This window comes from Nelumbo lutea, chromosome 3 (genome assembly GCF_056320005.1).
Source record: "Nelumbo lutea isolate HS-2025 chromosome 3, American lotus-T2T, whole genome shotgun sequence".
NCBI lineage: Eukaryota > Viridiplantae > Streptophyta > Magnoliopsida > Proteales > Nelumbonaceae > Nelumbo > Nelumbo lutea.
In genome coordinates, this window is record NC_142686.1 from 105676462 (window position 1) to 105702526 (window position 26065).

General features: G+C 41.7%; 1 protein-coding gene across 4 annotated transcripts in view; it reads left to right on the forward strand.

The window, feature by feature from the left end:
* PES1 (Esterase/lipase/thioesterase family protein) overlaps positions 1 to 26065 on the forward strand; it is an 82273-nt gene that overhangs the window by 21681 nt on the left and 34527 nt on the right. For all 4 annotated transcript variants that reach the window (XR_016109911.1, XM_088978120.1, XM_088978121.1 and 1 more), the window contains 3 exons: positions 4211 to 4266; positions 4609 to 4767; positions 4881 to 4985. Coding sequence is in view for 3 of the 4 variants with exons in the window: in XM_088978120.1 (XP_088834246.1) it covers positions 4211 to 4266; positions 4609 to 4767; positions 4881 to 4985 (320 nt within the window). In the remaining variant the exon portion in view is untranslated. The remainder of the gene's footprint in view (positions 1 to 4210; positions 4267 to 4608; positions 4768 to 4880; positions 4986 to 26065) is intronic.

The window sequence follows — 26065 nt, forward strand, 5'->3', positions numbered from 1 at the left end:
GTCAGATATTAGCCTTTGCACCTCAGTTCTTTTCTTCTTCTTATACTCCTTTTTCTTCTCTTTTCCTTCCTCAGGTTTCCTATGGTAAGTTTTAATTTTGTCATTCCCCACCCCTAGGTCAACCTTTTGATAACTTCTTCCTGTTTTAGGGTTCAATTCTATCCTCTCAACATCATCTATTTCACCACTCTCTCCTTCCTCACTAGGTAAACCCTTTTTCTGATGATTCTCTTCCAAGTAACCTTCCTTCATTCTAATTGCCTCAGCTTCCGTACAAATCAGCTTCCAAATTCTCTCCACCTCTTCTCCCACACCCTCACAAGGAACTGACTCTTCCTTCTCCTTAAGTTGATGATTTCCACCAGCACCTTCACCACTTCCTTTAGATACCAAATCTGCTCCTTCCGGGTATTAGAGTCTCTGCAACAGGCCGAACACACAGATCAGTAGTAAAAACCGAATGGACACCCTTACCTGATTGCTGAGTAGGATATATAGGAGCAAACAAGGCTTGTGTCTGCGAAATTACTGGTAGTGCCCCGTCCACTCCCTTTAGTTGGCAGTTGCAGTGAAGTGGTTAAGGTTAATATTTCACCTTTGTCCAATCTTACCATTGGAGAAGCCTGTTCCTTCTCCTTCCTTCCTAGCCTATCTTCACAGATCATTGGAGAGTCTTGTGACTTTGTACTAATTCCGTTTATGGTCTGAGAGGTTGGAGTTGCTCCCTCATGGAAAGGGGGGTTGATAAGCCTGGCTTCCGAAGCTGAATTTCCAATCCTCCTCACCTCTGCATCTTCCCCTTGAGAGCTTCCTTCTAGAAAAAGAATCTCTGTTAAAACTTCCTTCCTGGAGCATGTCTAAGTTTCCTTGCAGATCAAGACTTCCCAAACTCTCTGTTTCAGTCACGTTTTCAGCACCACTATCTTCTTCATCTAAGTAATCACTGTCTTCAACAAAGCCTAGATCCCTCTGTTTTATGCTTCTGGGGTTCCGCCTATCTGGGGATAACTTGTTTACCTTCTTGGTTGGAATCCATTGCAGTGACGAAGTGGCCGAACCTGCAACTGGCGCGCGGATATGAGAGGAGGAGCTCGAAGGAGAAGAAAATAGATCGTTTTTACCATCTATTGGAGCCTCCCCCTTCCCAAACACGTGTAACTTAAGTGAGTCACGTGCCCTCTTTAAGTGAGGCTTGATTTGGGCCGACTTAAGTTGAGGGCACGGCCCACCCTTGGTTTCTTTAACAGGCCCAACAATTTTTAGAGGCCCACGCGTGCTTTCTTGCATTGGCACGTGAGGCTTTACCACTTCACACTCAGTGCCTGGGACACCTGGCTCAAGTTCACCCTTTTTTGGTTCAACCTGGTCTGAAACCTTTAATCTTCCTTCGTAACTTGAATTTAAAACGTCCTTCTTGCCGCCTTTAACCATCTGAGCATAAGATTTACTACCCTCCCTTCTGATAGCTTGCACTCCATGTAGTTGACCACCCATCTGCCCCTTCTCTTAAAGTTTCCAGTTTTTTCTTACCCAAATCGGTGAAAGACTGATCGACCTTTGATATTACCAATCTCCTTGTTCCACATAGGGCCTCTTCTTCTACCTTTTCATCCCCTTCCTTGCGAGCCTCTCTCCACAGTGTAGCTTCTATGAAGGAGGCCAGCCAAACTGAGTAGAAGCAACCTTCCACATTTATCTCCACTTTTCTGGGTATGTCTTCTGGTTTCACTCCGTTCAATAGAAGAGCTGCTGATCAAAGGTCCCCCCAAAAGGCTTTGACAAGATTACCACCACATAACAGTGCAATGGATGCAGCCACTTCCTGTTTCCACAAATGAAAGGGCAGACCAAGAACTCATACCACCACCCCGTCCTCAGTGAAGAACTCTTTAGAGTTCGATGAAAGGTTCCACTTAGAGATTGTAATTGCACCATATTCAGATTGAAAACTGATAGCTGAGAGCTCTAACTTATCTTCAGTCAGATCAAGCACCGCTTTACTGTTCTCAAAAGGTGTTAGAATAAACGTTCCTTTTAACTTCAGCTGTAATACAAGCAGGTCTGCAACTCTCCTCCAGTTGCTAACCTGATTTTTAACTTGAACCACATATTTATCTTCCCATTCTTCTCTCCTGGAATAGCCAACCAGCCTGTTCTGTTCAAAGGCTAGTAGCTCTTGGATCTGTTCTTCATCTTCAGTTGAAAGTTTGTTGGTTTTACCATTCTCCTTTAGTAGGTCCAGACGCAAGGTTTTCAGGTGTTGGATAAACTCTTCCAGTATTCCATTGATTTTCTTCCATCCAAGTCCCTGTCTACCTTCAAGAAAGCAGACTAGTTGCCTCCCTTTCCCGAAATATTCAGAAAGAGCTAAATAACCCCCTTTACTGTTTCTTCTGCATTCTACAACATACCTCTTCCCTTCTTGAGTTCTCAATTCCTTCCAGTTTGTTTGTTTACCTTTGAGGCATGCTTCATTCACATACTCCTTGAACCATTTAATCACTTCCATACCTTGCAACATCACTGTGGCCTTCTTCCCTTCCCTAATCTTCAAGCTTGTCCCTCCTTTGTTTTTCAGCTCTTCAAGCAGAAACTCATTGGCTTCAACCTTCAGCATTCTCCTCCACCATCCTGCAGCCACAAGCCCATCGCCCTTTCTTCCCGTCGTCCTTGCTTTCACCTCACCTTTGTTCCTTAGTCAGTATGAAAAAAAATGCATATCACTACTCATACCCATTATAGACCTCTTTATTTCCTTTAACGAGAAAGGTTCCTCAAGCCTCGCAGCTACCTCCGAGGGAACCTTTCTATTTATCAAGTTGTTTTCGAATTAAGTTAGTTTTTCTCCTTTTAGGTTTTTCCACCTAATTCTGGGAAAGCTATTTTCTTCTCTATTTTTCTTTCATTTCCTAATGCGCACATCTACCACCATTAATCTATGTTGAGCTTTTTCCTGGGATAATTTTGCAATCTTTAGACACCATTCATTCTGTTCTTCTAGTAAGGAAAAACATCTATTTGGTTTATATTTGGTTCACTTTTAAATGTTATTAAGTGTTCATCATTCTTTTGGAAAAAGGTGTTTAAAATTGCCACATGATAAGTTACTGCAAAATCTAATATTGTACCTCCTGGTTCATTCCTCTCCCCAAACCTAAATCCTCTATACACCATTATCATATTTTACACTTCTTTTCCCTACATGCCCATTTAAGTTTCCTCTTATAAAAATCTTCTCTTCATTTGGAATTTCTTGGATCAATCCTTCTAAGTTTTCCCAAAATTGTCTTTTAATATTTTCTTCTAAACCCGCTTGAGATGCATAACCATTAATTATGTTAATGATTTCCTCGCCTAAAACAAGTCTAATTAAAATTATTCTATCCCCAACTTCTTAATATTCACAATTTCATTTTTCAAATTCTTATCTACTATTATCACTACACCATTTCTATTATTTACCTCTCCCATATACCATGATTTGTAACCATCAATTTCTTTAGCTTTTTTACCCTTGCAGTTAATTTCTTGTAGGCATGCAATATTAATCCTTCTCTTCTTCATAGTATCTACTAATTCCATAGTTTTTTATGTTAATGTTCCTACATTCCAAGTGGCTAAACAAATTTGTGGTTCTTGGACAAACTTCTTTACCTGCCCCCGATCAGAAGGAAGTAGGAACCTTTGCCTATTTGACACCACAACTCTGTGTTTCCATGGTGAGTCACTTACAGGAACCATCCTATCATACCCTTGCCCACAACTGGGTGTTTCCATGGTGAGTCACTTATAGGGACCATCCTAGCATACCCTTGCCCATTTAACACTGCACTTGGGTTAGGGTTCAACACGGCATTTTTGGAGAACACCTTAGCATGAGCACGAAAAGACAAATCAGGATCCATGTTCATAAGGGTTTGGAAAAAGTTTTAGTGCCGGCTTCAAATTTGACATAACCTTCCTCCTTTTTTCCAGGCTTGGGATTGGCGGTGTAAGACATGCTCACACTAGCGGAGTTAACAATTTCAAAACATGAAACCATTAATATGGAATATCAGGAAATTTTCAATAATGATACCAATAAAAAAATTAACAGTGATGTTTTCAGGGATAACTATGTATTTGGACTAACATATACCACTAAGTTTAGGTCACTTTTAAAGGTACACTCTTCATGAACATTCCTAACCTATAATTTCTTTGACTGCAGGGTTTTTGAAGTTAGATGCTTGCATATCCCTGTTTATGACCGCACATCTTTTGAAGGTCTTGATCTCTGAACTCCCTATATTCATGAAAGATCTCTTGGGATATCTCCCATGGTTTTTTTTCCTTGATCTTGCTGAGGGCTGATATTATGTTAGATGTTGATGGATCAAACTGGCATCCATTAATCCGAATTCTAGTGCTAGTTAAGAAACCTATTTTGAACTGCTTAAAACTGCAGGTTCATAAATGTCAAATTGAAATAACGAATTCCCCCACATCACGTTTGGTACTTTATAATCCACATTTACGAGTTTCCTGATCAGTTAGTGTTAAGAATGTACCATTTATGTTAAGTGGTTTTTGGGATTTATTGACAGAAAAAGTAGTTTTTCTGTTCAGGACTCGTGAAATTTGTTGAAGATGCTGTGAGGCTTGAGAGTGCTTTATCTCCAAATAAGCCAATTTATTTAGTTGGGGATTCATTGGGAGGATGCCTAGCACTTGCAGTTGCTGCTCGTAACCCAACTATTGACTTAGTACTGGTATTAGTCAATCCAGGTAAGTGTATAATGCGATTAAACATTTTACTGCAAAACTTAAGTCTTTTCCCTCTTCTTGACCTCGTGTGATTGGTCTTCCAAGTTGGTGATACTTTTTGTCTTCCCATTTAGCGACGTCATTTGGCAAATCACAACTTCAACCATTGCTCCCAGTTTTGGAGGCTTTACCAGACGTACTTCACATAACTGTCCCTTACCTTCTAAGCTTCATCATGGGTAAGTGATATCGTCTCTTTGAAATCTTAAGTATGATTCTCAGTTTGTAGAGGATGGAGTTAGGATCTTAGCATTGTGGTATTACTTTATTACTATGATTGCAATCTTTTAATCACGGTTGTGAAATCTTTTGCTTGATGGCATATGGTGGATTTTTTTTTTTTTTTTGATTGAAGGCTCTGCTGTTGCATTCTTTCCATATCAACCAGCAGATTACCATAGGCACCATGTCCCATAACCATTTCCCCCAGGCACCAAGGGCTTTAGTTTGGCCACATGGAAATTAGAAATTTAGGACATTTATGCTACCTGGTGCAGCCCATTACATCTTAAACAGCTTCAGGAAATGGTCTCACACTTCAGTTGAGAAAGAGCAATGAATCAGGAGATGATCAACTGATTCCAGTGAGGTGGCAAATACTGTTGTTGATCCACACTCCTGTTGACAAAAGGTTATCTACAGTGAGTATTCTGTCAAGAAGGGCAATCCACATAAAGAAAACAACCTTTGAGGGACAGCACGATTTCCAAATCCTTTTCCCGTTGACACGTTCACCACCTGCACACTCAATTGCTCTGTAGAATGATTGATTTCACCGAGAAGAACCTCAACTTTCCATCCTTCACCAACTTCTGTCTCTCTCCATAGGGGATGGGAGGGCTTGACTGCTTGACCTAACTCCATGAGCATTTGCAGTACCCCTTCAGCTTCCAAGTCATATAGACTTCTTCTCAGCCTAGGGGACAATACAATCTGGTATTGTATTAATATGTTTAGAATTTTTATAAACAAGCAGGTAAACTTGATAGAAAACTAAAATCTAAAGAGCCCAAAACATCACCCCTGGCTCAGAATTCGATTTCTGTTCAAGGATTATGCTGTTCCTCTCATGCCAGAAAGCCCATATAATTGCTGCTGGGACAGTTGTTCAATAAACCTTCCCTTTCCTGGACATACCTGAGACAAGCCATTCTTCTAACTTCTAACAACTCTTTCACTTATCTAGGACAATACCACTGCAGGTTTAAAGCTCTGAAATAATGATTCCACACAAAAATTGTACATTAAAACTGCAGAGAAGATTGCTTCTATTGAGTAGAAGATGAAGAGGGAGATGGCAGCAAAGAGGGTTAGAGTATGTGAGGTTCGAACTTCACTCTCCCTCTAACACCCTAACACTATTTCATTAAGTTAGTTTTGAATAATTACAAGGGGGGGCCCTTGGTTGGGCAAGAAATTACAAGAACATAAAATAGAAGAGGATGGGCCCAGAATAAGGCCTATTACATAAAGGAACATAAACAGTAAGAAATAATAACAGCCTATGGGCCATTCGGCCCATCTTCTCTACACTCTCCCTCAAGCTGAGCATAGATGTCAATCATGCCAAGCTTGCCAATGTCATGCTGAATCTTTGCCTTGGGAATGCCCTTGGTGAGAAAATCTGCTAACTGTCCTTCAGATGTGATGAAAGGAAGATACACTTCACCCGAAGAGACCCTTTCTCGAATAAAGTGTCTATCAACTTCAATATGTTTAGTTCTATCATGTTGCACTGGGTTGTGGGCAATGTTGATGGTGGTCTGATTATCACAGTACAATATCATTGGCTTGCCATGCTCAACCCCAAGTTCCTCCATCAATGATTTTAGCCATAACAATTCAGAAACTCCATGTGCCATGGCCTTGTATTCTGCTTCTGTTGAAGATCGAGCAACAACCGATTGTTTCTTGCTTCTCCAAGAAACAACATTACCAGCCACCAAGCTGCAATACCCAGAAGTAGATCTTCTGTCATCAATGTTTCTAGCCCATTCAGCATCCGTATAGGCTTCACAAGTTTCATATGACCATGCTTGGTAAACAGAATTCCCTTTCTTGGAGAGCCCTTCAAATAACACAAAATTCGCTCTGTTGCTGCCATATGAGTGTCTCGAGGAGCATGCATAAATTGGCTAATACAACTGACAACATATGCAATATCTGGCCGAGTCGTGCATAGGTATAGGAGTTTCCCAAGAAGTCTCTGGAAGACCCCTTTGTCTTCTAACAATGTTCCATCTGAAGCCGAAAGTTTATGACATATCAATAGGAGTAGCAACTGGTCTAGCACCCATCTTCCCAGTTTCAGAGAGCAAGTCAAGAACATACTTCCTTTGGGAGATAAGAATCCCATCCTTGGATCTAGCAACTTCTATGCCAAGGAAGTATCTCAATTCCGCCAGGTCTTTAATCTCAAACTCTGTGTGGAGGAAAGATTTGAGAGCATGAATTCCTAAAACATCATTACCAGTGACAACAATATCATCTATATACACAATAAGGTATACTGCCAGAGGTCCACTCCTCTTCACAAAAAGAGTATGATCAGACTGTGTCTGAACATAGCCAAAGTTAACAAGTGTTGTTCTAAATCTCTCAAACCATGCTCTAGGGGACTGTTTGAGGCCATAAAGGGATTTCTTCAGTCTGCATACCTTTCCTTGCATATCTCTTCCATACATCCCTGGAGGAAGAGACATATAAACCTCCTCATGTAATTCACGATTCAGAAATGCATTCTTTACATCCAATTGATAAAGGGGCCAGTCAAAGTGAGCAGCTAGAGATAGAAGAACCCTCACAGATGTCATCTTAGCAACAGGTGCAAAGGTCTCTAGATAATCAATCCCATACGTCTGTGTATAGCCTTTTGCAACTAGCTTGGCCTTGTACCTCTCAATGGTCCCATCAGCCCGATATTTAATAGTAAAGACCCACTTGCAACCAACTGGATCCTTCCCTTCAGGCAAATCAACCACTTCCCAAGTGTCATTTTTGTGTAGGGCATCAATTTCAGATCTCATTTCATCCCTTCATTCTGGAATATTAAGTGCTTCTGACACAGACCTGGGAATAGGGTTAGAGGCAACTGAAGAGAGATAAGAAAAATATGAAGGGGTAAGCAGACTATAAGAAAGGTGTTTGGAAATGCAGTGTGCAGTGCACTTCCGTTTTCCTTTCCTAACAGCAATGGGAATATCAAGGTCAGGGAAAGATGGCTCTGAAGGGGTTGAAACAGTACTTGTTGTCTCATCTGTGACTGGAAGTGCATGAGGCTCATGTGTTGTAAGGGAAACAACCTGCTCATTCCTGGATCATTGCCTTTGATACACCTTGGGATTGAGGATAGGACGAGGAGGTAAAGAGGGAAGAACACTGGGACAGGGAGAATGGAATGACTGACCCTCTCTTGATTCATTTGAAGGAGACGCAGACTCATCAAAAGACTCAATTGGGACAGGGAGAGGAAGAACAAACACTTGTGATAAACCCTCCCCCTGTGGACAATGTCCTTCCAGAGATGAGCCATAAAAGGGAGAAAACTCATCAAAGGTGACATCCATTGAGACATATCGAGTGCTAGTCTTTGGATCAAAACAACAGTAACCCTTCTGTGTGGGGGAATAACCAAGGAAGATACACTTGTGGGCTTTTGGTTCAAATTTATGTCTTTGGACACTTGGAACATGTACATAACAGGTGCAGCCAAACACAGGAAGAGGAATAAGAAAAAGGTCATTGTCCGGATGAAGAAGATTGAAGGGAGACTTAAACCCTAAGACCCTGGATGGCATACGGTTTATGAGGTAGGTAGCAGTGAGGACGATATCACCCCAAAATCTTGTAGGAACATGTGAGGCAAACAAAATACTTCTTGCAACTTCAACAATATGCCTTTTTTTTTTAGCAACTCCGTTCTGTTATGGGGTCCTAACACAAGAACTTTGATGTGTTAGAGAGATAGCGGGATAAGTTCTTCTCAAAATATTCTTTTGCATTGTCAGATCTAAAAATTTTAATCTTTGTGTCAAGCTGGGTTAGAACAAATTCATGGAATTGTCTTACAAGTCTTGGAACTTCATCACGAGATTTCATCAGGAATATTCAAGTGAACCAAGAAAAGTCATCAATAAACAAGATAAAATATTTGTAGCCCCCCATAGAGGGTAAGTGGTAAGGCCCCCACACATCAGAGTGCACAATATTAAAAGGAAAAGAAGATCTTTTATTGCTCAAAGGATAATTGTTTCTACAATGCTTTGATAACTCACAAGATTCACAATGAAGACTAGACACACTAATTCCCTTGAACAGTTCAGGGAATAGATGACTTAAAGCAGAAAAAGACAGATGACCAAACGACGATGACACAACATAATTCGACTAGTAGACTCTGAAGAAACAAATCCAAAAGCAACAGTCCTAAGCTGATCAGGGCATTGTCTCGGAGTATCAAGTATATTCCGTTCGCCTCATGGCCACTCCCAATCACCTTCTGAGACTCCAGATCCTGAAAAACATAGTAGGAAGGAAAGAAGGTTACACAACAATTTAATGACTTGGTTAAACTACTTACAGATAACAAATTTGTATTTTATTCTAGGTACATGAAGGGCAGAAAATAGTCGCAAGGAATTTGTAGCCTTGACGGTTCCATTGCCAGAAATAGAGGCAAGAGAACCATCGGCTAAGGTGATTTTATCATGTCTAGGAAGCAAATCATATGAAACGAACAAAGTAGAAAGGTTGGTCATATGATCAGAAGCACCTGAGTTGATAATCCAAGGGATCTTAAGATTACGTGAAGTGGTTGCATGATTAGCAGAAGCCCTTATACCTGAATGAGCAAATGCAGGAGCTGAATTTCTTGAAGGGTTGGAAGAAGAAGTTACACCCTCGAGATGATTGATCATCTTCTCAAACTTTTCATACTCTGCTTTCATGGCTGCCAACTGTGCACAAGCAGACTCAACTTCAGTATCTGGACCAACAACCACATTTGCACTCCCTGCCCTTCTACTATCATGTTTTTTCTAAAACCGAATAGGAACAAGACCGGGGTGTAATTTCCAGCACTTGTCTTTGGTGTGCTTTGGCTTCTTGTAGTATTCACATACAATCTCTTTCTTTCCAGAGCCACTAGGAGCCCCCACAACTTCTTTGGGTTTAACCCCCATATTCGCAAAGTGATCACTAATACCAACCCCTTGAACCTGGACCATCCTTCTGTTTTCTTCACTGCTCACCAAAGCATACGCTTGTGACAATGAGACACTTTCCTTTGATAAAATATTATGTATTGTGATGTCATATTCTAGGTTTAGTCCGGTTAAGAACTCAAACACCCTGTTTCTTTCAACTAGTTTCTTGTAGGTCTCTGCATCATTGGTGGTGTCCCAAGCTATAGCTTCTATTAGATCAATTTCTTGCCACAGAAACTTCAGGGTTGAGAAGTATACAGCAAGGGATTTCTCCCCCTGCCTTAAATTTTTCACATCACTTCTCAATTTATAGGCTCTAGCCACATTTAGTTTCTGGGAATAGGTTTCTGCAACACTGTCCCAGATTTCCTTTGATGAATTCATCCATAGATAGTGTTGGCTAATCTGTTGTTGCATTGAGTTCACAAGCCACCCAATAACAGTGTAATTCTCTTGCATCCACTTCTCATAGGATGGATCATCCTCTGGGGGAGCCTTATTGCTTCCGGAGATAAACCCCCACTTTCCTCTACTACATATATAAATCTTTACCGATTGTGACCATGCTAGATAGTTGGTTCCATCTTGCTTAACTGTGGTCACAATCAATAAAGAATCAACTGGAGTTCCCTAAACTTGTCCAAATTCAGCAACATTCTTACTCTCAATCTCTGAGGAGTCCATCATGTAAACACTTCAAATAGGGTTTTAGTCAACTTCTACTAGTGTACTGAATGAGGATGAGCTAGGACTGTGTTAAATCAGCCTCAAACACAGCAATACACAAGACCAAACCACACCCGGAAGCAGTGAGAACCAAGCCTAGCAGCAGCACCTTGTTGTCTACACGAGACACTAAATGGCTTGGTTCAGTCTTCAAGAAGTAATCAATAGACCTCCAATCACTGTGCACCCAATTGAAGTACCTTTTCTAATCAGGGATTCTAGGTACTCACCAACAAGTGCCCTAAAAAGAGCAAAAAATAGTCCGTAGTGATTAAGGGGCCTTTTTACAAACACTGTGTGGGCAGCAAAGAAGACCCCACTGTCAACAAGTGAGAAACACCTCAGGAGCAGTCCGTACAGGTCTAAAAGCCAACCAAACAGAAGCAACAACTTGCACCACTGAATCCAAAGAGGTTTCAACAGCTTAACAGTCCAAAAAAGGGAGAAAACCAACCCAGAAATCTCTGGGTTAAACCAGATTAACCACAGTCGAACAGCTGTACAGTTTCAAGGGAACTTCGAACACTTCCACAGCCCCCAAAACAGAAATATAACTCAGGAATAACTGAGTGCAACTTACAATCTCACCAATCTCTTATTTGAGCTCCAACTCCAAATCAGGAACTGAACAGTCCTTTTCTCTGATTCTTCCTGGTCACCGAACCACTCTCCAAGAGATTAGAGTCTTGGGCACCCTCCAATGACCTCCAAGAATCAGGAGAACAAGCTGAAGCTTCCAGCCCTAGAACACCCTCATGCAGTCAGCTGGACTACACCCACATGAGAGCCAAGCCAAGTTCAGGCTTGCTCTGATACCAAGAAGAAAAACAGTCCTTGAGAGTGCTTCTATTGAGTAGAAGATGAAGAGGGAGATGGCAGCAAAAAGGGTTAGAGTATGAGAGGTTCAAACTTCACTTTCCCTCTAACACCCTAACACTATTTCATTAAGTTAGTTTTGAATAATTACAAGGGGGGTTGGTTGGGCAAGAAATTACAAGAACATAACATAGAAGAGGATGGGCCCAGAATAAGGCCCATTACAGAAAGGAACATAAACGGTAAGAAAGAATAATAGCCTATGGGCCATTCGGCCCATCTTCTCTACACTCTTTGTGTGCCATTCAAAGATAGATGAACTAAACAACATGCTAGTATCAGATGGTAGGTTCCACCTACACTCAAACAACATAAAACTCCAAGTCCATAAAGCTGTAAGTGGTGACAGTCCTCATTTTGAGATTTACAAATAACACACCAATTAGGGGATACACACCATTTTGGTCTCCTCTTTTGCAGGTTTTCAAAGGTATTAATCTTACCATAATAAACTTCCCAACAAAAAACAACAATCTTTGGAGGAATGGGACTAGTCCAGAATTCTTTGATTGGGAAGTTTTTGTTGGACAGTTTTGTATGCCCTTAGCTTCAATCAGAATGATGTACTTTATGAGTTTATTGTAAATGAATAAAAGTGCATATTTGATTCATGTTCCCTTGGTATGTTTCTATGTAATACCCTTAAACTGGACACTTAATGAGACTCGTGTTAGTTTAGATTGTTCACAGCCAGTGGGTCAGTCTGGGGAGACTTATCCTGATAAGGCTGACACTGTGGTGCCACCAAGTCGGTTGGGGTGGCCTGTCTCAGGTTCCAGGGTGAGACCCTAGGCACATACAGTGTAGGATTAATTGAATCTTTGAACTGGACCAGATTTCCAGTATTGCCCTAGACCTTGGAGATTAATGGGCAAAACTGGAAAGTTACACCCGACCCCTAGACTCGATTATGATACTGCACTAGGTGTCGGATTGGGCTGTCTTTGATGTACCAATCAGTGAGATCCTTAGCGGGGGTCAAAACCTGGGTATGTTGGAACAGTCTGAGAATTCATCTGAGTGGGTGATCATAGTGACAGGATCAGGCAAAGGTAATGATCGGGGATGCACTCTCACTTGTGGAAACCAAGACTACCGGCAGCCGATTTCAATCGTTGGGATTTATTTTGCAAAGTATATTTTATATGAGATATAAAAGTATATATATTATGGTTTCTAAAATGTTTGCAAAAGGTTTTAATTCCCGGGATCCATATAAGTAGAGAATGCAACACTGTTCCGTGCAGCCGAGGGAGAGGTCCTTTCTTGTCGGGCAGTGTTTGATCATTATGGGCTGAGAGGTTAAATGTAAGACCATTGAGGATAATACTTGATGGGCTAATCTTGCATCTGCCCACAGTCCCTGGGTGTTACAAGGTGGCTTGGCCCAGAGACCACTTAGGGTAAGTGTTGGGCCCATAGAGCCCATTTGATGGGTTTCACGGGGTGCACTGTCCATAACAGTGTATTCGGCCAGGCCTTGTAACAAAGGCTGGGCTGAACCCATGTGGCTGATTTGTAGATCAATGCTCGGGTCCCACGCCCTACAAGGAAGCCCAACTGGGCAGCAGTTAGGAAAGTTAAGTGAACACATAAGCTTAATGGGCCTAAAGCCCATTTCGAACTGGTCTTATTTAATAAGTTAAATATGGGCGAATTCTAAGATGGATCAGCTGATAGGATAGGGTTTTAACCCTATCCACTCAAAGAGTCCAGATTGGAATATGATTCAAATCTAGAAGCCTCCTAATGAGATTAGGAGATGGCTGATCTAATCTGCAGATAAGATAAGGGTTTATCCTTATCATCTAAAAGGATGTCTGATCCAAATATGATTTGGATCAGCAACTCCTAATTGGATTAGGAGCTGATCTTTTAGGGTTACTAAAGGAGGGGGCGACAACCTTTAGAAGAATCACATATTCAGATCCTCTTCAGAGCTGAAATCACAGAAGAAAGATTTCTGCAATCCTTGCAAAGATCTTTCTTGCCGCCTCCTTCCTGCAGCCGCCAGACATCCAGTTCGATTTCCAATTGTGGGAGAAGTCAAGATTCGATCTTGACATCAGTTCTTTGAGAAAGAATTGATAGGAAGCTGTGCTCACATGCCATCCAGCTGTTTCTTGCGAAGGACAGAATTCTTGGAGAAGAATACTGTTGATTCTGCTCCATCCTGCACTGTGCCATATTCAGTGGGAGCAGTCTTTGGATCCTTCCTTGGGCGTGAACACCTTCGTTGGGAGATACTTTTTCTCTGTATCAAGTATAATCCTCTCCTACTCCTTTTGGTTTAGATCTGGTTCAGTTTATGGTTCAAGATTGATCATTGAAAATATGGTTTTCTAAATAGGGAATGCGATTCCCAGTTGAAAGGGAGAGAAAAATTTTTGAAATTCGCCCCTTTATTCTGCAAGATTTGGGCGTCCATTCGATGGATCTCTCATCCCTTCAGTTTTGGGGTGTAGAAGTGGAGCAAAGGGACTTGAAGAAAGAGGAGCAAGTGAAAAAGCCTTTCGGGTTAGGGGTCCAAATTCTTTTGTCAGGTTTGAGGGGATCTAAACAAATAGACTCAAGTGAAGACAACAGTTTTGAAACACAAGCATTTTCATCATTACGTAACCCTTTATGGAAACTAAAATCCCAATTTAGGATCACAGAAGAAGCTGAGGAAATAAAACTAGAAACCGGCTCTTCCCTATAAAGGGAAAGAGAGTAAAGAGAGGGAAAAAGGTCTTTAAGAGGTTGGTTGCCTACCCAAATGTCTTCCCAAAAGAGAACATTGTTTCCAGAATTAACATTATACCTGACCAGATTGAGAACAACCATGAATACTATTCACCACCTTCCAGGGTGTTGCAAGAGTCGCCCGTCAAGATACCTCAACATCCCAACCGTTTTGCGAACAACCATGAATACTATTCACCACCTTGTGCCATAACCTCCCCCTCTCTAGCGGCCATCTCCAATGCCACTTCCCTAGTAGAGCTTCATTCTTAAGAACTAGGTTTCCCAATCTTAATCCCCCTTCTTCCTTACTCCTGCTGACTATCTCCCACCTAATCAAATGATCCTTCTTCTCTTCCCCTGGCTCCCACAAGAAATCCCTCATCACCTTTTCTAGCTTCTTGACTTCCGTTGAGGGTATCTTGAATACTGAAAGAAAATAAACCGGAAGACTAGCAAGTGTCGCCCTAATCAAGGTACTCTACCCCCTATCGAAATGTAACTTTTTTTTCCAAGAAGCCAACCTCTTTTCAAACTTTTCCACAATTGGATACCAGAACCAACTTTCTTTTGGGTTAGCTCCTAATGGAAGATCCAAGTAGGTTAAAGGCCAATCAGACACGGAACACTCTAGACAACCTGCTATAGCCTCTACCTCCCAAACTTCCAAATTGATTCCCGCCACACAACTTTTGTCAAAGTTAATTGTTAGGTTTGAAGCAAACTCAAAGGATTTAATAAGATCTTTTAGGTTCCTCACTATCCTTAAGTCTCCCCCTTCACAAAAAATGATGATATAATCAGCGAACTGAAGATGAGTCACCGAGACATTATTCCTACCTATCCTCCAACCACTTATTAGCCCTTCCCTATCTGCTTTGGAAATCATTCTATTGAGCACATCTATCACAAGTGTGAACAAAAAGGGTGAAAGAGGATCTCCTTGCCTGAGCCCTCTACATCTAGGAAGAAATCCTTGACCCCTCTATTAGCTAAAACTGAAAACTGGCAAGATGTTATGCATCCACTCACCCACCTGCACCATCTATCACCAAATCCACATTTTCTTGGTACTTCTAATAGAAAATCCTAATCCACTGAGTCATAGGCCTTCTCAATGTCCAGCTCCTTCCCTCTGTTTGATTTGGTTGTTGGGGGTAAATTTGGTTCAATCAAAACCTTTTCAATCCCTACATCTGAAGGAGGCTTTGGTGCATTTTCCTTTCTGGGTGTTTTCTTGTAAACCTCCAAGAAGAATCCTGCCCCTCCAAACTGAAACTCTTTACCTGCATGTTTTCTGGAAAGGATTTGTTTGCAAGAATAGATGTACCCTGATCATCCTTTAAAGCTGCTGCTAAGTTCCCATCATCCTTGTGTGGCACATCAGTTGTTGAAGTCTTTAACTTGTCAGCCTTGTCTTCCACCTTATTTTGCTTCTTCCCTTTTCCACATCCTTCCGGAACACATTTCCTCCTCTGGTAATAGAATAGCAGTGTTTAAACTTTTGTTCTCCCACAAGTCTTTTGAATCTTGCAGATTTACACTTCCTATACCGATTGTGTTGTTTGTGTCTGAACCAGAATCACTTTCAGCTTCAGATGATAACTCTGCTTCAAGGTTTTCAAGGTCGTTCCGTCGAACTGACCTTGGATTGAGACGATCTTTGGAAAGTCGTGACAGATTTTTCGAAGGAACCCATTGTAGAGAACCTTTTCTCTGGTTTGACTTATTCAAAGCCTTAGAAGAGCTCAATGAGGATGATGCTAGATGATTAAACTTGTCTAGCATGAATCCTTCCTCTGTCACGTGTGCTTTTAAAAACTCATATGATAACTTAAGACATGGGCCAGCTACAGTTGGTCTCATTTGAGAAGGTCCAAATGAAAGGTTAAGCCCAGCCTCACTTAACTGTTCAGTCACGTGAGTTTTTAAAGAGCCGCCCCTTTTGGCTTGACCCGATGGCTCAACCCTCTTAATAACCGGCTCAAAATCCTTGGCCAGACTGGTTTTTCCTCTTGGAAATGAATGGTGCAGCTTGTTTGAATTTTTGGCTCCAGAAACTAACACCTGAGCAAAGGATCATTTTGTTGTCTGTCCCCTGCCTTGTAGCTCACGTATTTGACCTTCCTCACTGCCCATATCTTTTGGATAGTTGAAGTTTTGCTTGCCTATTTTAATGAAACTTTCCATCTTCTTCTGAATCTCCAATCCTAGGCATCTGTGCGGGGCCTGTTCTTCCACTCAATGGAGGAAGCTAACCAGACCTGTAAAGACAGTCCTTCAACCTGAAGAATAATCTTCCTAGGTATCTCCTCTGGTTTGACTCTATTTAACAGCAAAGCAGCAGATCTCAAATCTCCCAGAACTCCCCCACCAAACGAGCTCCACATAACAACACAATGGAGACTGCTACTCATGTTTCCACAGGTGGAAAGGCAACGCAATCACCCTGACTATCACTCCATCTTCAATGGCAAAAGGTTTCAAATTGGATGAAGGAGACCATCTATACAAAGTAAAGGTCTCCTTGTCCTCTTGAATGCTTAGAGACTCAACTTCCATCATGTTTTGAAGAGGATCAAGCACTGCCTTCGTACTGTCAAAAGGGGTTAAAATAAATGTCTTACTCAGTCCCAACTTACTAATCAACAAGTCTGCAATCTTCCTCCAATCCTTAATCTGATTTTTAGCTTGAACCACTAGCATATTGTTCCAGTGATTTTTGCTGAAACTTACATTCAGTATTGGATTGCTGTTGCAGTTTGCCATGGCTAGAAAGTCCTGGTTAAGAGTCACTCCCTCCATCAATGGTGAGTTTCCAACAAATACTCCCTCAACTGCTTCTGCAGCTTCCACCAGTCAAGATCTCAGTCACTCCTCGCCATCCTTGACTATTTTTTCTAGCAGGGAAGCAGACCATTTGTTTCCTTCCTTTGTCAAAGAACTTTGAAAGAGATATGGATAAACCTTTTGCATTCTGTTTACTTTCCACCACATATCTCCTGCCAGACTTTGTGTTATTTTCCTTCCAGCATGTCTGTTTTCCTTTTATTGCTGCTTTTTGCAAAAAAATCCTTCAGCCATTCGATTATCTCCAAGCCTTCCACCAGAACTGTAGCTTTCTTCAACTCCCTTATTTTCAAGCTATAACACCCTTTGATTCTTATTTCTTCAAATGTAAAGCCTTTAGCCTCCACTTTCAGAACTTTCCTCCACCTTGTCACCTCCACAAAGCCCTGTGAGCTTTCCATTTTCCAAAGATATTAGTTCAATTATTGTACAATATTGGATTTAATTGATCATCTAGGATTCTTTATAGCTACAGAACCTTCAGCAGAAACTGCAGTCACACACCAACCCTTTTCTTCTCAAATCGACTCCAGTCCTTCCAACTATTACTTCTACTGGACAATCATTAAGCCTTCTTTGAATAACAATGTTGTCCTCCACGTCATGACAACCAGTCCTTTGACTACAAACTGAATCCTTCCTAACCTGCTTCAACGATGTCTTTGAAGAAGCCAAATTATATTCAAGACACAAAATATCTGGCTCCAATGTCCAAAAGTAGAAAAATCTGTACTCGATCTCGTGTTGGAACGTGCATCTCCCGGATCTTGCCACTCAGAACCACCTGGATTGACATGTTCCTTGACATCCATTTAAATCTTCGGAAATCATTCTTCAACTGCCATGTCACCCCTTCCCCTCTCTGCAACCATTTTATCACAGTTTTTGAGTCTCCCTCGATGATCAGTCCATTAATACCCAACTCTTTAGCCTTCTCAACCCCATATGCTGCAGTTAGAAACTCTGCCCTTGCCACATCACCCTCCTCCACAGGATCGGAGTACAGAGCAATAATGAATCCATTTTCATCTCTAATGCCCCCCCCCCAATGCTTGAAGGGCCTGGGTTACCCACACAACTGAAGGGTTGAGAGATCCATCAGATGGACGCCCAAAGATTGCGGAATAAGGGGCGAATTTCAAAAATTTTTCTCTCCCTTCAATTGGGAATCACATTCCCTGTTTAGAAAATCATATTTTCAAGGATAAATCTTGAACCTTAAATTGAACCAGATCTGAACCAAAAGGAATGGGAGAGAATGATACCTGATACGGAGAAGCAATATCTCCCAATGAAGGTGTTCACGCCCAAGGAAGGATCCAAAGACTGCTCCCACTGAAGATGGCGCAGTGCAGGATGGAGCAGAATCAGCAGTGTTCTTCCCCAAGAACTCTGTCCTTCGCAAGAAACAGCAGGATGGAACGTGAGCACAGCTCCCTTTTCAATCATTTCTCAAAGAATTGATGTCAAGATCCAATCTTGACTTCTCCCACAGCTGGAGATCGAACTGGCAAACAGGGCGGCAAGAGAGTATTCACAGGGTGCAGAATTCTCTCTTCTTGATTTCAGCACTAAAGAGGATCTGATGTGTTTCTTGGTCTCTCTCAAGGCTGCCGCCCCCTTCCTGCTTTTGTTAACTTGAAAAGATCAGCTCCTAATCCCATTAGGAGGTGCTTATCCAAATCATATTTGGATCAGCCTTCTCTTCTAATGATAAGGATAAACCCTTATCTTATCTGCAGATTAGATTAGCTTTATCCTAATCTTATTAGGAGGTTTCTAGATCTGAATCACATTCAGATCTGGACTCTCTGAGTGGATAGGATTAAGACCCTATCCTAACTGCTAATCCATCTCAGAATTCGCCCCTTTAATTAACTAAATTAATAGCCCAGTTCGAAATGGGCTTTAGGCCCATTAAGCTTATGTGCTCACTTAACCTTCCTAACTGCTGCCTAGTTGGGCTTCCTTGTATGGCGTGGGACCCAAGCATTGATCTACACATCAACCACATGGGTTCGGCCCAGCCTTTGTTACAAGGCCTGGTCGAATACACTGTTAAAGACAGTGCACCCCCTGAAACCCATCAAATGGGCTCTATGGACCCAACACTTACCCTAAGTGGTCCCTGGGCCAAGCCACCTTGTAACACCCAGGGACTGTGGGCAGATGCAAGATTAGCCCATCAAGTATTATCCTCAATGGTCTTACACTTAACCTCTCAGCCCATAATGGTTATACACTGCCCGACAAGAGAGGACCTCTCCCTCGGCTGCAAGGAATAGTGCTGCACTCTCCACTTATATGGATCCCGGGAATTAAAACCCTTTTGCAAACATTTTAGAAACCATAATATATATACTTTTATATCTCATATAAATTATATTTTGCAAAACAAATTTCAACGGTTGAAATCGGCTGCCGGCAGTCTTGGTTTCCAACAGTGAGAGTGCATCCCTGATCATTACCTTTGTCCGACAAAGGGGCTGATCCTGTCACTATGATCACCCACTCAGATGAATTCTCGGATTGTCCCAACATACCCAGGTTTTGACCCCCGCTAAGGATCTCACTGATTGGTACATCAAAGACAGCCCGATATGACACCTAGTGCAGTATCATAATCGAGTCTAGGGGTCGGGTGTAACTTTCCAGTTTTGCCCATCAATCTCCAAGGTCCAGGGCAATACTGGAAATCTGGTCCAGTTCAAAGATTCAATTAATCCCACATTGTATGTGTCTAGGGTCTCACCCCGGTAGCTGAGACAAGCCACCCCAACCGACTTGGTGGCACCACAGTGTCAGCCTTGTCAGGATAGGTCTCCCCAGACCGACCCACTGGCTGTGAACATTCAAAACTAACACGAGTCTCAATAAGTGTCCAGTTTAAGGGTAATACATAGAAACATACCAAGGGAACATGAATCAAATATGTACTTTTATTCATTTACAATAAACTCATAAAGTACATCAATTTTGATTGAAGCTAAGGGCATACAAAACTGTCTAACAACAACTCCTATCAAAGTTCAGCTTCTTCCTACCATCTGTTGAAGGGGACCAAGTCTCAAAAAACTGTCATCCCATAGATGATGATGTGACAATAAGTCCCCAAACCCTGAAAAAGTCTTCGACCTTAAAAGCTGAAAACAACTTCAAGCTTTTTACCCAATGTGCCACCCTCAATGTTATTGTTTCAACTAAAGCTTCCTTGCATTTTTCTTTACTTTCGAATATTCTATCATTTCTTTCCTCCCAAATGGTCCAAAGTATTGCTGCTCTAGTACACCTCCAAAGAATCCTACCCCTCCTTGTCTTACCACTGATACCATTAGGGTTGAATAAACCTTCCACCCTGTCAAGAGAGGACCACTTGCACCCAAAAAGGGAAGTAAACCAATTCCAAATAAAACTGACACCAGTTAGGGAACAGGCACCAATTTGGTCTTTTCCTTTGAAGTACATCAAAGGTATTAATACAACCATGAAAAACTTCCCAACAAAAAGCACTAATTTAAGGGGGAGTAGGAGGGCACTAAATTTCTTTGTCTGGGAAAGGAAGAGAAAATTGTGTGGCAACCAACGAATGTAAAAAAGGATTTACAGAAAACGACCCATCAGAATTAGGACCCAAAATCCTAGAATCTGACCCACCTTCCCCCAATAATACTGAATTCAGCAATCCTAACAGCTTAGACACTGCAAGAAGTTCAAACTCTCTGAGGTTCCTGTTAAATCCAAAGTTCCAATTCAACCCTGGGGTGAGATGGTTGACTTAGGAAATCTGAAATAGGCTTACCTTTGAACCTGGACAGATCACAAAGAGAAGGAAATTTCTCACCCAAAGGAGTATCCCCAATCCACACATCCTCCCAAAATCTGATTTTATTACCAGAAGACAAGTCATATCTGATATAATTTAGGAATGTAGGGAGAACATCATTGATTGCCTTCTAGGGACCAGCCAAGTTAGCCCTACGGAGACATCCAACATCCCATACGTCTCGACATGCCATGAATGCTTGCAACCACTCTGTGCCATAATTTCTCATTTTCATTTGGAAACCTCCAAAGTCATTTGCTAAGCAACGCCCGATTCTTCAATCTAACATTACCTATTCCCAAACCCCCTTCTTCTTTCAATTTCCTCACCTTTTTCCATCTAACCAAATGATCCTTATTTTTTTCCCCCGACTCCCAAAGAAAAGCCCTCATGATTTTTTCAATTTTCTTCACTATCCCTTTTGGCATCCTAAACACTAACATATAATACACTGGAAGATTTGCTAAAGTGGACTTACTTAGGGTTATTCTCCCCCCCAATGAGATATAATTCCTTTTCCATGCTGCCAAGTGTTTCTCGATCCTTTCCACCACCAGAGACCGCAGATCTAGGGTTGTCTCCAAGGGGTAAACCTAAGTATTTCATTAGTCACTCACCTTTCTCACAGCCTAGGGAATTTGCCAGAAATCTCACTTCATCCTCTTCAATGTTGGTTCCAACCAATAAGCTCTTTGACCAATTAATCCTCAAATTAGACATCCTCTCAAAGAGTTTCACAACCAGCCTCAGATTTTCCACTCCCTCCCTACTTTATCCATCACAAAAAATAAGAATATCATCTGCGAGCTGTAAATGAGTGACTAAAACATTATCCCTCCCAACTGACCAACCCCTGAATAATTAATTGCACACCATTTGCTCTTGAAATCAATTTACTTAGGGCTTCAACAATCAAAGTAAATAGAAAGGGAGAAAGGGGGTCAGCCTGCCTGAGCCCCATGGTCCATTAACTATTACTGAAAAGTGACTAGTTTGTAGGCATCCCATGATCCATTTATACCACAAGTTTCCAAAGCCACACCTCATAATTTCAATCAAGAAGTTCCAGCCCATTAAGTCATAGGCTTTTTCCAAATCCAGTTTGATAGCCACTCCCTTCCTCTTTAATCTCTTTTGAGACTCCACACATTCATTGGCAATTAAGATTTGATCAATAATCTGTCTATCCTGCACAAAGGCCCCTTGAGCTTGAGAAACAATTGGGGAGATCGCCTTCTTAATCCTCAGAGACGGCACCTTTGCTATCACCTTGTAAATACTGGTGACTAGACTTATTGGCCTGATATCCCCTAGTTGGTTGGCATTATTCTTTTTTGGGATCAGTGCTAAAAAAGTAGAGTTCATTCTTAGACTTATCATCCCTCTTCTATAGAATTCATTAAACACTCTAATCAGATCTCCTTTAATTATGTCCCAACAATCTTGATAGAATGCCATTGTGAAACCATCGGGTCCTGGTGATTTTGATCTATTCATATAAAAGATTGCTTCCTTAATCTCTCCCTCTTCAAACCTTTTTTTCACAAATTGGACTTGAGTCTCCCCCAATGTCTCCCAATCAATGCCTTCAATCCTCCACCTCTCAATTAGGGGTCTTCTATAAATTGACCTAAAATGCTCTAAGAATGTTTTAGCAATCTCACCTTGGTCCGTGATCTCATTTTCCCCCCCACTAAAGAGGTAATCATGCACTTACTTCTCCTTCCATTTGCAATGGCATGGAAAAATTTTGTATTTCCATCACCTTCTTTGATCCATCTCTCTCTTGACTTTTGCTTCCAGCATATTTCCTCTCTCAATAAGGTCTCCCCTAGCTCTTTCTTCAAATTCCATCTCAGCTCCTTTTCACCTTCACCTAATGTTCCTTCTACCTCTTTGCTATCTATTGCCTCAATCTGAGAAATCAAATCAGCTTTCTTCTCCTCCAATCTCCCAAACTTCTCCTTATTCCACTCCTTGATCTCCTTTTTCAACAATTGGAGCTTCTTTAGGAACTTTTGGCCTTCCCACATTGTGGGTGCGACCAAACTATTCCACCAAACCTTCTTTAGGAATTGAATGGAGTTGGGCCATTGGTGTCTCCGGAAGCGTGTCGTTAACCATTTTGGAACACCAATTTCAATATTTATAAATTTACCGATTCTCAAAACAACTACAAACGCAGTTAATGGTGAGAAAGGGGTTGTATCCACAGGGAAGCGAGGGAAAAATCACTACGTACTTTAATTCGGACAAAATAACACGATGGGAAGTTGCAGAAACACAAAACTTTGATTAATTAAATTGGAACCCATTAAAATAAAATTCTAACAATTCTGAAAGCTAAAAGTGCAGAAAAATAAATAAATAAAAGAAACTAAATGAAAAGTCTGCAACTCGGTCAGAGGTAACAGTCTTCGGATCTCTCCTTTGACCCTCGAACTCCTCGAGCTAGGCCTTTTGTCTTACCTGTCTGAATCCCAGATCTGCAAAAAAGAAAACAAAAATTAAACTAGATAAAAGTAAATTGCAGAAAGGAAGAATAAGAACTGGAAATTAAAGAACGGAAGTTAAATCTAAAACGAAAGTAAACTAATTGGGATCTGAATCCAATCCAGAGGTGGCAGTAGTGGCTAGGTGAACTGCAAGCAGGAACCCCTCCTCTTGCCTGGGCGTTCTCTTCCTCTACCCTTGAACTTCTCAAGATCAGCCTTCCGTCTTACTTGGGGGCAGAATTCAACCCCTTCTCAGGCCCCCTTGGGTCCTTTTTATAGAGAATGGTGGATAAAACTGGAATTAGAGAGAAAGAGGGGGGCGGCAGCTGGGTTTTGGCAAAAATACGAGCGCCCTAGGGTTTAGAATGAAGGGTTAGGATGGTTCTAAGGTGATCCTAAGGCTAAGAAGAGAAGGAGAGGGCACTCAATATTATGTAGGGCTGAGATTTGGGCGCCCAGAATTGGATGGTGGAGATCAGGGCGCCTAGGGCTGAAAGGTGGAGATTAAAAGGAATGGGTGGCAGCGCCCTAGAGTGAATGGCTGAGATAGAGAGTGGAATAGAGGGCTGAGATCTAGTGGCTAAAGGCTGAATGGTGAGGATTATAAGTTAGGTGGCGCCCTAGGGTTAGAATGCTAAAAAGAGAGTGCCCTAGAATGAATGATGGAGATTAGAAGGGATGGAAGGTGAGGATTTAGCAGTTAGGGGCGGCTAGGGTTTGTTAGAGATGAAAAGAATGAATGGAGAGTCACCCTAGGGTTTGCTAGGGAGAGGAGAGTATGCTAATAGAGTAGGAGGGGCGCCATTCTGGGTTTAGCAGCCAGGAGGCGCCTTCCTGTGTTCATCTTTTCACAAAAACACCCCCTCTCTCAGCTGGACTTCACACCAGCTCCCCAGAAATTGCATTTCATCCATGAAACTTCCCCAGTTTTCCACAAGATTTGCACAAAGACCCTCAGAGGTCACAATATTGAATTTAACTAGGAAAAGGGGACATTTTGACTATTCTGAGGCCTAAAATACCCCTGAAATGATGGCCTTAAGGCATCAAAATACAAAGTTATCAGCCACCATCACTAGTTCTCTCAAACAAATAGATGGGCCAATGGTCTAAGGTTATTCTAGGTGGATTTCTCCCAACTAACCCTGGCCAATGCTTTTCCCAGTCAAGTGAAACTAAAAACCTATCAAGCTTGGATAGGATAGGGGATGTTTGAAGGTTTGACCAAGTATAACAGGATTGCCCTAGAGGAATATCTCTTAGCTCAAAAGCTTCAATAAAGGAGTTGAACTTTCTCATACTCAATTTAGTTCCTTGCCTAACTCTAGTTGTCTCACTCACAAACCTTACTACATTGAAATCTCCCCCTAAACACCAAGGCCTTCCCCAAACTTAGAACTTTTCAACACCAACCCTTCTTTCTTCCTAGATCTATACCCACTCCTTACATGAGTCCCTTTCCTTTTTACCACCCCTACTCCATCTAAAAGACCTGCCCAATTTCTTTGAAAACTTCTTGAACCTTCCCAAATTCCCTCCCTCTTGAAACTTTTAACTTATCCCACCAATCTCTTCTACGTAAAACCATTGACTCTTTCTTCTTAAAGTGGATCCCACTCAAGTCCCTCTCATCACAAGAGCCCGCAAGTGTTGGTTCCCCTTCCTCTCTCAAACCAAACTTAGCCAACCCTTCTAATTCTTTATTCCCTTAGTCGCTACCTTCTTTTTGTCCCTCGAATTGAGGCACTTGCGAGCTTTCCCTTTCCTCTCCTTAATGCTCCCCTTCCTTCATCGTGTCTCTCCCACCTAGCCCTTTAACTTCCTTGCTCTTTGATACCATCACCTTCCATGTAACCTTCAGCATGAATCACCTTCGTTTTCTTATCTTTCAAAATTTCTTTTCTACCCTTTAACTTCCTTAATACTAGCTTCCCCCACTTTCCAAAATACAGTCTTATTGCAAATAAGTTCCTTCTCCACACTAAAGGTCACATCCTCACCTTCAATCATGATTCTTCACTCGTAAATTCTCCAGCAATATGAAACTCCAACAAGTTTGAAATAACAGAAAGGCCCTCCAATTCCACCAAGATTCTTGCCATGCCCACCCTCTCCCAACCTCCCACAATGCTCGCCAATCTCTTTGAAAGCAATTATAGATCGTGCACATAACGGAATACCAACCACCACAATCCAAACCACATGCCTCCTCTTTTCTTTGTGAATTTCTCCTTCCACTGGAAAGCACCAGCTCAACCTGAGATCCCAATTCCTTACCTTCAAATTTTCCAATTGAAGAACCCAATCCACATCTGACCTCTCATAGAACATAAACAGAAATGTCCTTCCTACAAGTCTCCTCACCCTCATCACCTCCTTCCCCCACTCTAACATCCCTCAGACTTCGACCTCTTCTAACTCAACTCCCACAAATCTACCATTGAGACTTGCTTGCAACACCTTCATCCTTTCACTCATCCTCCTGACCTGCCTAACACCCTCATCACCTCCTTCCCCCACTCTAACATCCCTCAGACTTCGACCTCTTCTAACTCAACTCC